This window comes from Gavialis gangeticus, unplaced genomic scaffold (assembly GCF_001723915.1).
Source record: "Gavialis gangeticus isolate Ggan-Ray unplaced genomic scaffold, GavGan_comp1, whole genome shotgun sequence".
Classification (NCBI taxonomy): domain Eukaryota; kingdom Metazoa; phylum Chordata; order Crocodylia; family Gavialidae; genus Gavialis; species Gavialis gangeticus.
Window position 1 is genome coordinate 41,066,926 of NW_017728998.1, and position 13,664 is coordinate 41,080,589.

The 13,664-nt window shown below is 40.3% G+C and overlaps 1 protein-coding gene across 1 annotated transcript in view; it reads left to right on the forward strand.

Annotated features, from left to right (window-relative positions):
• Window positions 1-13,664, forward strand: part of NECAB2 (N-terminal EF-hand calcium binding protein 2) — a 437,799-nt gene that overhangs the window by 31,656 nt on the left and 392,479 nt on the right. The window contains exon 2 of the mRNA XM_019505752.1: window positions 4,126-4,150. Coding sequence (XP_019361297.1) covers window positions 4,126-4,150 — 25 coding nt within the window. The remainder of the gene's footprint in view (window positions 1-4,125; window positions 4,151-13,664) is intronic.

A 13,664-nucleotide genomic window follows, 5' to 3' on the forward strand; every position in this document is an offset into this window, starting at 1 on the left:
TTTAAATAGATTTTGCTGCTTCAACATTATAGTTCATGCTATCCCTTTGATTCACACCACTGGGGAATAATAACAGCAGGGAACAGCAAGGAAATAACCAAAAAAAAAAGTAATAGAGTTTAAAACAAACAGACCAAATATCTGGTAAGTCTGAGTAAAAGCGAAGTGTTGGACTTCCTAAGAAAGTACATGACATGTAAGGCCAGTGGGCATTGGGCAGAGGGATGCATAGACAGTGGTAGGTCCAATTGCCTTGTGCTTCCATGTCAAACTGACAAGCCATTAAATGGAGCTCTCTTAATTTGTTCTTCTCGTGTAGGACCCACTGGAACTGCCCAAACATATGGCAATTAGCCGTTAGGCATGGTGTTTGCAAGGTCTCCACACGTGGCTCTGCGAACCCTGCATAGTCTCACTGCAGTTAATGGGACCCACTGAGGTGGATAGGATTTTCTCTTTAAATTATTTTTGTTGGTCTTTCAGGGAAAGCCACAGGAATGAGGGCTCAAGTAGACAACTTATGGGACATCTTCCTCATGAAGACACCTCCTCAAATCATTCTGTTGGGCTGCTGGGCTTTGCCTCAACCATGAAGCTATTTCCAAAGGATTGTAGTCCAGATCCATTTAAATACAGCTCAGCAATAGTTTAGCAATAGCTTTGCTTCCTGTCCTTATGCTTAGCAGTATGTAATGGCCAGACAAAGATGTAATGGCCAGCAGCTGTACCCAGGGCCACCTTCAAGGAGGGCAGTCCTCCACTGAGGGGGAGCAGTGCCAATGCAACACAGTCCAGGTGCCTTTCCAAATGGAAACCAGACTTTCAGACAGGTTGAAAGCTTGGCAGTAAACTCAAGTGAAGGGTCCTGCTCACACGTTTCACTGTGTGGTTAGGCTGGGAAAATTGTGCGTGGTGTCTTTTTCTTAAGTCCCTTCTACACATTATATCTGTTACACAATTACCTGGTTAATTGTGCAATAAATTTAGACTGGCTACACATACAAATTAACTATGGTGCCTTAAATAGGTCCAACCAGCTCTAAAGTTATTGCTCAAAAATATGGAATAAGTCCCCTCAGCTGTGGGACTTTTGGCCTTGGTTGTCCTACATGTGGGGTACAGTCAGGGCCAAGAGCCCCTCAGCTGAGGGGACTTGCAGTTTAAGCAGGGCCAGGCAGCCCTTGCACTGTAGCACCCTTATACCCCAGCCAGCCCCACTCACTGTCTACACATGTGTTTTGGTGCATGTAACTACTGTGCTAAAGGTTAGTATGTGTCCTGGACAGTACTATCCTAGTGTAGGTCATTAATTTACTGCACCTTAATACAGGCATACTTGTAAATGGTGATGCTTTACTACAGAGCTAATAAGTCAGCTCCACAGTAAAGTACATGTATAGATGCACTCATAGGGTGTGTCTGGACAAGTGAGGATGTTTGTTTCCCCATGGACAAGTAGCAGTGGCATACCTTGTGCTGCTGCTACTTGTTTCTGGGGCACACCCATGCCACATGCACTCTGGCTCATGGCAGGTTACCTCAGGTGGGGTAGGGAGGCTGGGGCCCGCAACTGTGGCTTACCTGAGATCCTGGGGGCCTCCTGGAGCTGCAGCCATGGCAGAAAGCCTTGCCAGCAGCCAGAGCATGGCTCTGCCTGGCCAGGCTCTGGTTTTGGGCGACACATGCTGCCACCACCTTCACTGCCCTGATTTCTTTTGGTGTGGATCTTTTTGACATCTGGATCTCCTGGGGCCATAAAACCTCCTTGCACTGAAAAGTAGCACTACAGGAAATGCCTGCATGTGTGGTGTGTGGCACTGCAGATGTGTCTGCAGCACCTCATACCATATGTCCGCACTTGTCTGGATGTAGCCACAATGTTTCCCTTTGGCTAGTTGTGCACTTGTGTGTGTTTGTGTGTGTGTGTGTTGTTGCGCATGTGTATATATGAACAAGCTTTCCCAGATCCCATTGGCTGAACCTCAAAACAGTATTTGCGTTGAAACCCTGCTGAGTCCTCTTAATGTGGGTTTCACAAGTCAGACCCCAGCGAGGTCTTTATTTAGAGAAGGGCAATAGGCTTTCTGTTGCTTTCTCTTGAAGGTATCACTTATGTGGGTGGCTTGACCTCCTTCCTTCCTTCCCCCCTGCAATTTGTGTCTTGTTTTAGCTGAACTAGTTTGTTCATGCTTAAATATTACAGAATGTGTAGGATTTGCAGAATGTGTTTTAAAGCCTATATGGAACAGCACAGGGGGCACTTAGTAGAAGAATGATTAATATGGCTTAATTAACCAGTATTCATTTAAGTAACATGTTCTGCAGTTCAATATGTCTCCTGGGTTCCTTGTTTCATACAGTATGTTCTCCTTTGATTTTTTAAAAATCTTTGAATGATTTTATGACCCAGAAAATAGTGGTTTTCATTTTATGGCTGGCTCGGAGGTGTCCTCCACAAGGAAATCATCTCTCTTTCCTTTTTGTCCAGTCATATTTTCCTTTCTTGCCCAAATTAATGAGGTCAAGCTTGACAGTATTTTTCCCCTTTACAGTGTCTATGAACATTTTAATTTTTCAATACTAACAAAACCTGTACCAGCAGTCATTTTTTCCTCCTCTATAACTTGTGAAAACACAACCCTCACAAGACTTCTTCTTTATTGGTTTTTGCCAGGTGATCAATTCTGATATAAAATGGTTTAACAAGAAGAAACATGGCAGATTTCACTATCTCATCAGAGAATTTATATCCAAAAGAGGTGGTCTTACTTCTTTAGTTTATGTGTCTACTTCTCTGTTCAGCACTATTAAGCCTAAATGTAATCTCCTTCCCACAGAGAAAACTAGTGGTACTTCTCTTTTAGTATTTTAATTAGAAGTGCAGGATTATGAAACTCCATTTACATGCCATTTTATTTATGTCAGAGCAATTAATGTCATGTCTTTTTGTTTCCTCTTACCCAAAGTAAGAGACATGAGGATAATTGCCCCATATTGAAGCCCATTCCTCAATTTTCTTTTCTATGAAAGGAAAGAATGCTGCTTAGACAGAATTTAGTGTCTGATGTTTCATCCCTGTTCTGATGGCCAGCTCTTTCTATTTAGTTCACAGCCAAATGCACTGTAGATGCTTAACAAATGGAAGAAAAATAGTTTAGAATAGATTTCCCTTCTTGCATCACTGAAATGCTGAAGGCTTTTGTAACTAAATGTCTGTTGACTCTTTAATGAAACTAAGAGTAGGTTATTGAGCCAGATAGGTAGAAAGTCAGCACAAGCTTTCTGGTATGATTCTGTGAAATAAAATCTATAGTCCTTCATTTTCTTCTTTGAGATAAGACATCACTAAATGAGAGAAGTCTTCAGACAACATGGAATATGTATGGAGTCTTTCAGTTCTTTCTCTGATGCCACTGTAGCTTAGTTAGTAGTGATTAAAAGAGATTACTTCTTTGCTAACTTCTTATTTTTAGAATGAGTTGGTGGCTTCCATTCACTTTCTAATGAATATATGTCTGTGATTAAAAAACAGATGATGTTATTGGGCACATTTGTGTTGGCAGTTTCAGCAGAGAAGGCACTGATTGATGTGGAAAGAACTTTCTCTCTTGGGAATCCTCTACATTCGGGGAATTTTACTTGTTTCTCACTGATAACATGGGCCAAGCTTTTTCTGTGCTATTGTATTTGGGCACCTTATTATAAACTAGGAATGGGCTGACCTGAAATGCTAAATAGGGTTTAAAACACTGTGAAGGGATAGAAAATTCTGACATCATGTTCTATGAATAAATGGACATTTCAGTATTGTCAGCTCAGTCCTCTCCTTCCTCTGTAATTCTGTGGCCCTTACCTCATCTTTGTTGCCTTTCTTCTGGGGTCTTCCCAGGATCCCAGTATTTAAAAAACAGGCATGCAACCCCTTGCTGTGAATTATTTTAAAGTATAAACTAAAAATATCATCTAAAGCAAGCTTAGCTGGGCTTAATCACCCTGGTTAAACATGTGAACTGGGATATAATTTTAGTATTAGAAATAATGGGATATAAATTTAGTTTTAGGAAAAAGAAATGTCATGGCCAGACTACAAAAATTGTAAAAATGTATCTCTCTCTTTAATTCTAGATCTTCAGACGAGCTGACAAAAATGGTAAGTCTTTATATTCATATACATTTGTTTAGTTTTGGTTTTAACTGAGCTGGCACTGTTGGTTTTTATGGACAGTTGAAACTATTTTTTTCCTTGAATCTCATCCATCATCTGTGACCTTAAGGAAGTAATATGGTTTACTACTTTAAGAAGATTTATTTTTTTGCTTATTCTGTAAATCTGATATTCTTACAACCAGTATGATGTTAACATGCAAGTCCCAACAAGTAAATGTGTTTCTTAAGGAATTTTGCCATGCAGTGAAAGTGGCAGTGTTCTGTAAACTACCTGAGTCCAGATGGACTATAAACCGGCTGTTTGAGAGAGTAATGGATGGTCCATTTGTAGTTGGTCATCTTTTCCAATTATGCTCTGTCCCCTTGTGTAAAGTAGTTCAAAGATTAGTAATCATTCAGTGTATTAAAGACTGATAGGTATTTATTTCAAATCTTTTATAACTTGGGAAGTAATGGGGACTTTGTTGTATTGGAATGTATTTTTCATTTATTCCCATAGGAAAGTACATGACTGGATAGCAAAGTCAAATATTGGCCTCAGGCATCAACTTCTTCATTAGATGATTTTCTATTCCTAAAGAAAATAATTATGTTTGGACAGTAAGCATCTCAACTAAGAATGGAGATATTTCACTTTGTTGTGGGTTAAGGTTGCTGGAGTTTAGAGATATTGCAAAAGTGAATTTTTCAGTGTTAGGAAAAGGAAAATGCAGTTCTTATCCCAGAAAATCAAGGCACTTGGATTTAGGCTTCTAAATCCTAAGAATGAATCTACTGAACAATGAGTGTTGACATGGGCAACTGGTGCCTCCTGAGTCAGGGTGGGCACTTCCCCCCCCAGCAGCCAGTCAGGGACCGGCAGGGGTCACCCCACAGCTGATCCTGCTGACCAGGAGGCAAGGGAGCCCCCTGCAGACAATCCTGCTGACTGGCACTTCTAGGCACACCACTGACACTTCTGGATGTGTGATCAGCCGTGGGGGGTCTGCAGGGATCGTTTCTCCTTGTGCCCCCACTTCCTAGCCGGTGCTCTCAGGGGGGCCCCCTGCCTGGGAACACTGGCTGCCAGGGGGTGCACCAGCACTCTTGGGGTGCACATGCACCCCCATGCTCCTCCTATGCATTGCCACTGAGTGCTGAGGAAATAGGTTCTGCATAAAAAACTGTCGCATTTATGGAAGATGTATTAAAGCAGTGGGTAGAATCTCCTGTTTCATAGGAAGATAAAGGAAATCTGTCTTCCCCTACTTGGGGATGGGATTTTTAGGAAGATGCTCTGATCCCAAAAAGGGCTGAAGATGTCAACAAAGCTCTGACCCTAAAGGACTGATAATGGACAGCATAGACCAAGAGATATGTTCCACACCCATGTTTCCGTCTCTCCTTTATATGGTATGTCTCTTGTGAGCTTCTGCAGAGCTTTATTTAAAAGTGGATTTAAGTGGAAGGGGAATATAGACTCAATTGTTGTGTTTTTGGATCCACTGGAATTAGAGGGATATCCTCAGGGTGAGAGGGAGGCCTTCCAATCTCAGGCAGTTTGATTAGCTCCTGCTTGAGAAGGAGGGCTTTCTCTAATGAAAGATGATCTTTTACTGGCCCATTTTATATCTGATTATTCCAAGCCCTATTGTTTTGGAAAGGCAATATGGTACTGAAGTTTATCTCATTTAGAGCTAGCTTGAGCATCTTTATGCTATGCTACTGCCTGCAATATAGAGGTACTATATGAAAAATAAGGTAGTGTGACCTTTTTGCTGAAAAAGAGAAAGAGGGTTAAAAATTATAGTTAAGTCAAAACCTAGGCTGGGGGTGTAAACAATAGGAAAAAACATTGCATTCTCGACCCTTGAAATGTCATGCTTCACTGCTGCATAAACATTTTACTGTTTCATAGTAGGATTACTCTGATGAAATATTAGATGGTTCCTTTCCTTTTTTGTGTCCTTGTGATCAGATGTGTAGCAGAATTTGCAGATTCATTGGAATATGATAGGGCCACACCATGAATGCTTCTGCTATGGCCTCAAGCTTGCAACCTTAATGCATGCACAACCCCGGCCTCCATATTAGACGGTATTGCTCTAAGATACTGCTTGGAGCAGTTTAGCTTTCACCTGTATTAAATTGTGAGTCTAGTGTTGCCTTGAGGCCAAGCAAGTATAGAGCAATAGTATTAGCTCATTGGAATTTTACCTGGGGGGAAACCAGGAAAATGTCTTGACAGTAACAAATGCAATAAGTTGTGGGTTTTTTAAATTAAATCTTGCACGTGGGAAGCAGTTGTTCTGAACCAAGAAAGCATGATAATTTCAATGATAGCTATATTTTCCTTCTAATTCCATGTCTTGATTTAAAGGTACTGGATCAATTCCATGTTCAGTTACTGCTGGACCATTTTGGTGAAGTTTATGGAGTTCAGGTTTACACTCTTAAATTGCTGCTGGCTATGAGTCCTTTCCTTCTAGTTGCACTAAAATCATCAGCTAACTTTCAAAGAGAAAAAGAGTCATAACTCTTACTTATGCAAAATAGTGTAGTTATAGAACAGGAATTACCTCAGTAATATGTGATATCCCATTAAGCAGGATTAAATAGATGGGGTCCATATCCTGATTTTTCTAAATTTAGATGATTAATTTTCAGATCTAATCACTTACCTATTTTACCAGATGTTGGCTTCAGGCTTTTGTCTTAATCTTAACTAACAAAGCAGCTTGATATTTAGGTGTACCAGGATCCTTTGGTTCTGAAAAAGCACAAAACATTTTATTAGCTTCTCTGAAGAATGCAAGCATAACAGCTGGATAGTATCTTTCTTTACCCTGCAGCATTTCACAAGGAATGTGCTACCTCTGTGGTGGTGGGGGAAGTAGACCAGTGTCTGTGTAGCCAGGCATAAGAAGCAAAATTCTAGTTACCTGGTGCAAGGAGCCATGTGCTAGTGCATATCTCATCCTGTTGTAAATATAGAAATGAATGATATTTAGTAGGCATAAATGACAATGAGGCTGTATAACTGTGTGTTCAGTGCTTCTGACTGGAAAAACTGCATTCTGTAAACACTGGCTTCCTATGATCTATTGTATTGATAAGTTATATCCAGAGAAGGAAGATTTTCATTAATATCTGCTGCATCCAGAAAGCTGATCATTTTACCCATTCAGTGGTGTGTTGGATTTATGCCCCATATAGAGTGTTTGGGCTGTAAACTTTAAGGCAATTTTAAAGTAAGTTTGGAAACAGAATGTGCTGTTGGGGCTCTATCACTTTGTATCGGTGTTCTTAAAGGTCAAATATCAACTTCCAGAAACAGATCCCCTTCCATCATTTCCTTTGGCTGACTAAATATATCTGTATTATTGAAACCTGACTGAATCCATTTGCACAGTCTTGCAATATACTCAGTTACTGATGAAAGGCAAAGGCTTTTGCTCCAATACTTTAGCAGAATAAAGATCAAACACAGCATCTCCATTAGTTAGATATAATTAACTTGTTTCTCTCTCTGTCTCCTTTTTTAATTCAGTGAAGCACTATCCCCCCTCCCCTGGCATCCCAAATTCTCTACAGCCACTTGGATAGTATTTTTTCCTTTTATTAGAATTAGTGATCTATAAATACATTACTTTGTCACAAGAAGAAAAGAGCAAGCTGTTAGGATATGGCAGGACTTTTTAGAAGCATTTTCATGTATACTTCTTCTGAAGTAGAAAAAAATGCTACTGTTTGAGAGAAAAGACACAGGTAAACAGCACAGAACTGCTTTTTAATGGTGTCTGTGTGCAATTTCTGCATACCATTTAGAAAATTAAAGAGCTGAGTTTGCAAATGCTGTTTCTGACTGCATCAGCTAAGTCTTCTGTAAGAGTTTTGTCTGTCTGCTCCTCTCCTATAAAATATGGTAACATGAGCCTGGTTCATTTATAGGTTAAGTTGTCCTGATTTAACTCCCACTAGTTATAGAATGGGAGTGGACACCTAAAACAGTTGCCACAGAACAGGCAAGTCTTCTGTTAGCTTCCTGCCCTTTTAAAACTGTTTAACTGTTATATTTGTTTAACTGTTATATCCTAACTCTGTTTATGGGTATAAAATATCCATTGCCTCTCAGTTGTAATCTAATTAAGAACCATTTTATGTAGTATGCTTCATTTGATCACTGAACTAATCCGTGCCGCGTTGTGCATCTATATGGAGAGGACTATAGGCACTTGATATCCCTTTTATCCATGTATGCTGTTGATATCTCAGGTTTTTAATGAAGCCAGATTTGATTAACTTTGCTGTATTCAAAACAGCTTTTGGCATGATGGGTTAGTGTAGATAAAGGGGACTAAGATTATGATACTTTACCAACATAAAGTGGCACTGCGCCATACATTGAATAAAGCATTTAGCAGTCTGTGCAAAGAAAGCTCCTGAAATACAAAATGTCATTTTCATTTATAAAGGTGTAAAGAACCTATGTTTTGCCTTTTTAGCTGTCTCAATCAATAAGCATTGGCTGCAGGAAAGCAGATAGCTTTGAAAGGCGGTGTGCTTTAATTTTTATTGCAGATGGGGAGTGAGTTGTTCTGGGAAGATTGTTATAGCTGTTTAGGAGTTGTACCTTCGGAAGAACTGCCCTTATCCCTGCTTCTTGGCTAATGCAGCTGGACTGACAAGTTACCCTGTTTGCAGTCACGATGGGAAAAGTGAGCACAGATGTGTCATGTTTGTTCCCAAAGACTCCTGAAAGCTCTTGTTTCTCTCCAGCCATCTCACTGAGATTTTTCTCTTTCAGAAAGGATAATTGTCTCCAGCTGTCATTGCTGCATAGGAGAAACAAGTTTTATTTTGAAAGAAACAACCAAGTTTTTCCCATCTTTCTCCCCAAATGGCCTTCTAAGATTCTCTCTGTTTGTGCTGTGTGAAGTGCTTGCTGCCAGCTTCCTCAGATGTTCAGTCAGAAAGTTACAACTACAGGCCTCTTTTTTTTTTTTAAAGTCTCATTTGCCTTTATCATCCCACATGTTGCCTAGTGAAGGCTGTGTATACAGAGAGACAGCTTTTGGTAATAAGCATTTCACACAACATAACAAAACCTGTTAATAGTTCCTTGATTTCTACTTTATTGCTCACCAACTGTAACATCTGCTGTGAAAATATAGATCGTGCCATTTAATAGTGAAGCGTGCTGTCTTATAACTCCGTCTGTGGAGCTGGGAAATTTAATCCTTAGAGGTGCTGAGTATCATTGATTCTCACAGAAATAAATGAGATTTTTGGGGCAGTTGCCCTCTCACAAGACTCTCTCATTAGGATTAGGCCTCTTGTTTTTCCTTTCTCCCAGAAAATTCATTTAATGTCACAATGAATACTTCAGGTAGGGAGTGAAAAAGAGGTACATTATCTATATCTTGGCCATAAGTTCAATACCAGCCTCAACTGGCAGAAGCTGCTATTTGTCATCTAGTAGGTATTGATGCTTAGATTGTATCATGATAGATTTTTTTAAAAATTAACTAATAACAGTAATGTGTTTCCATTAGCTTCCACAGTGTGCTAGCTGATATACAAATGCATATAAAGGATAGGGTCCCTGCCCACAGAGGTCACACTCTAAATAGAGCTGTTCAGCAATAATACCAATGTCAGAATGGGGCATGGAAACTAACATTTCTTTTTATATGGGCAGAGGCATCCCTTTGCAAGCAGATTGTAACAGGCAGCTGAATTCAGTATTCTGAAGCTTGCCATGCCAGTTTCTAACACTGGTAAACCAGAAGACTCAACTAAACTCAGAGTTAAAACCAACTCATTCACCTAATGCTTAGATTTTCCCTTTCTTATTGCTATTATTGTTAGCTATTTAATATCCTTCAGGTGTTCAATTTCATTCATTCTTCCTCACTGACCAGTCTGCAACACTGGTTCTCTGCTTATCTCCAGCCCTCAGACCAAATGTGCCTGTATAAATGAACAAGCAGTAGCAATTTTAATTATTACAGTTTGATCTTTACCACATCCAGTTACATATTTTGGGTTTAATATTCCATGTGTACACAGCATGGTGTTATGGTGGCACACGTAAGTGCAAGATTCCCTGGCAATTGTATGATAAATTTACCGTGCTTTCCTATTGACTAATCTCTAACACTTACTTTACCACCTGTTATCCCTGGGTAGTTCCTGTTCTGTGACAGCCCTCAAGCAAGCATTCTGCTGGGATGTCATAGCTACCGTGGAGCCCTGAATCTGACAAGCAGCAGCTCTGGAAAGTGACAATGACAGTTGCATGTTTTGTGTCATGTATTTAAATATCTAATAAGAATAATAGGCATTAGCACACTGGACAATTTGCAATATAATCTAAAACAGGGGTGGCCAGCTTGCGGCGTGGGTGCCACAACTGTCACAGGTAGCTTCTTTGCGTTGCATGCAGCAGATTGGGGTGAGGTGGGGAACACAAAGCAGTGCATTTGATCAGGCAAGGAGCAGAAAGCTGAGCAACAGATCAGGTAAGGGAAAGGGATTGGAGTGGCACTCAGGGAGGGTATGGTGCTTATTTGTGGCATGCCTGCCAAAAAGGCTGTTCCTCACTGTGTTAAGGGATACCATATTACTTAAGTCACTATGGAACAGCTGCATGGTCCATCAGCATTCCAGTAGGTGTAAAGTCATGATATGGCACATACAGGACTTGGAATTGTTGGAGCAATCTCTGCTAAGATGAAGAAATAAAAGTATAAGGTCAAAATGCATAATAAGATGAATGTGTAATCTTGTGCTTGGAGTCTTTGTAACATTTGACTCAGTTAAAAAAAAAATCCATGTTAATTTCTGTTATTGTGACACGGTTTGCATTAACGCAAGGAAAAAAGTTTTTATTTTATTGTGAATTTAATAAACTGGTATGGAAACTGATCCTTACATGAAAACTTACTTCTGAACATTGTGTCTTCCTTTTTGCCACTAAGAAGGATGGTCCACAGGTATTAACCTGAGACTCAAGGGACCCAGCTCCAATTCTCTGCTAAACTTTAGACATGCCTATACACGTGCTCAGGGATGGAGATGGGCCATTTTAATTAGAACAGTTCCCTGACAGCCACTCTAATTAAAATAGCTCACCATCATGTGTCTTAAGCCCCCCCAAATTTTAAAATGACTGTGGGGGCACTTCAATTAAAGCTCATTTGTCAAGCTTTAGTTAAAGCACCTTGCAGCCATTTAAAAATGCAGAGTGGGGAGAGGGTGATAATAAGTGTTCTAATTAGAACACGAACCAGTACACATATAGGCAGCCAAGGTGTCTTATCCCCTTTGGCAAATCCCTTAATTTCTATGTTTCATGTTCCTCATCTGCTTAACAGCATTATCTGTACTTCCCCACATTACAGGGGCATTGAGAGGAGAAAGACAGACTAACTGCTCAGATATTATGGTAATAGGGACCAGATGAGTGGTGAGATTGATGCTTTCAAGCCATGAAGTACTAAATGATGCAGTATAGTCTAAAGCAGAGATGGAGATAAATGACTTGAAGTATGTGAAATTCACAGAGACGGTTTAAGTTTTCACTGCAGACTGTGCTCTTACTCGGGATTTACATTATTATGACTGACAGCAAAGTCTGAGCATTTTTCTTGATAGGACAAATTGAATTTGTATTAGGTACATAGATGTACTATATAGATGTCATGGTAGCTATTGAGGAAAAAAGTACAAGCCCATTGCTATGCTTATTGTCACAAATTACTCTGAATTCTTTTTTAAGCCCTGCACCAATTTTAGATCTCACTGGGTACTGGATAGGATGATGGCAAAGTGTGTATGAACCTGTTTTAATTCATTTGTTTTCAGAGTTTGTTTTATAGCAGGCATTTCTATAATCTTTTAGTTATTTCTCGACAGGTTATCATTTTTGTGGCAACACTTCCAGAAATGTCTTTCTTTATGGCCAGCTGTCTTGTAGTCTCAAGAGAACATCTGTCAGTACTATAGTGGCTGGCTTCAGCAGTTTTTCTGATTCATCTTCGTTTTGGCAGCTGGCTAGTTTTGTCACTCTTTCTTAATAACCCAGCACTTCCTGCACTGCCACCTTCCTCCCTTCACTGGGCTCACAGTACTGCTAACATTTAATTCCTAAACTGGGTGAAATTTAACACCTTCTGTCTTACCAGGGGTGGATGCTTCCACTGTTGCCTGTGCCCTGCTATTTTCATGTGTGTTTTAACATGGGAGAGCTATTTGCCTTTTTCACACTGCCTTTCATAGATATAGCAACTTATTGTTCCATATTTAGGGTACCAGCAGTCTTCCTTATGGGGAAATACTCTTTTACAGCAGCCTGTCGGACTTAATGTCCCTTAAAATAAGCATTTTAAAAGAGGCTAGATCTAAATTCTGTTCTTGCTGCCTGGGCATGAGATCTTTCTGATGTAATGTACAGATCAGAAATTCTTTGGCATCTTCAGGAAAGTGGTTTTCTGATTAAACTGACCCCTATTTAAATATGGCATCCTTAATAGACTATTTTTCAGCTTCCAAAAATAACATCTCTCATGCTCCAGGATCTAAAATCTAGCAAGTCCTATGTTCCATCTTAGGAAGCAAAAACCTCTGTGCCCATCCTGCAGCCTCAGAAACTGACACAGGAAGCAAGGGGGAGTTCCCAGTTTTACATAGAAAACCATAGGGGTTAGGGTCACAAGCCAATGGGCCAAAGAGAGGGAACAGGTAAAAGGTAAAGAAATATCAACACTGTAGTAAAATGTACTCCGTACCTTAATTTCCCCCCTCCACAACTCCAGAGGTGTTCCTAAGGCCTTTAGTCCTTAGACCGCTCAAACAGCAGCCTGTAGCTGCCCCCAAGTCTGACTCCAGCTCCTTCAGGCCACAGTCCTGGCTGACTGAGCCAGTGAGATCTGTAGCTGCACTGTGCACTCCTCTGTGTAGGGCTGACCAGGTTCCATGCGCACGCTGTTCTCTCTTCTCCTTGCTCCAGCCTCAAGCTTCCTCTTCCTTTTTCCCTAGTTCCCCAACCCCTGGGGGGGAGGAGGGGTGTTGAAGTTGCAGTCTAAATCAACAGACATCACAGCTCTGCAGACTGCCCCTGGTTCCACGTGCTCTTACACACATTACATTCACATTACACCTCTTTGCCAGAAAGCATCTACTATAGTGCATGAAGGGAGACTCTTCAGGGACACTTCTGCTGTACTATGTGCTAACAAGGCGTTTGCTTGAAGCTGTCTTTGTTTTGTCCAAATATTCAGAAATGTTTCTCTTTCCTATCCCTTTGAAGTATTTCTGCAGTTCAGTTACTATATTCTGAATCCTTCTGGTTTATTTCTCTCCTCTTTCTTAAAAGATGTCAATGCCATTTTATGTCAGGAAAAAGTAACGGAGGAAGAAAAAATGGAAGCTGTGGGATCCTGGAGCATACAAAAAGCAATCTGCCTGTTGGAACTCTATTTTTTTTTTTTTTTTTTTTTTTTTTTTTTTTTTTT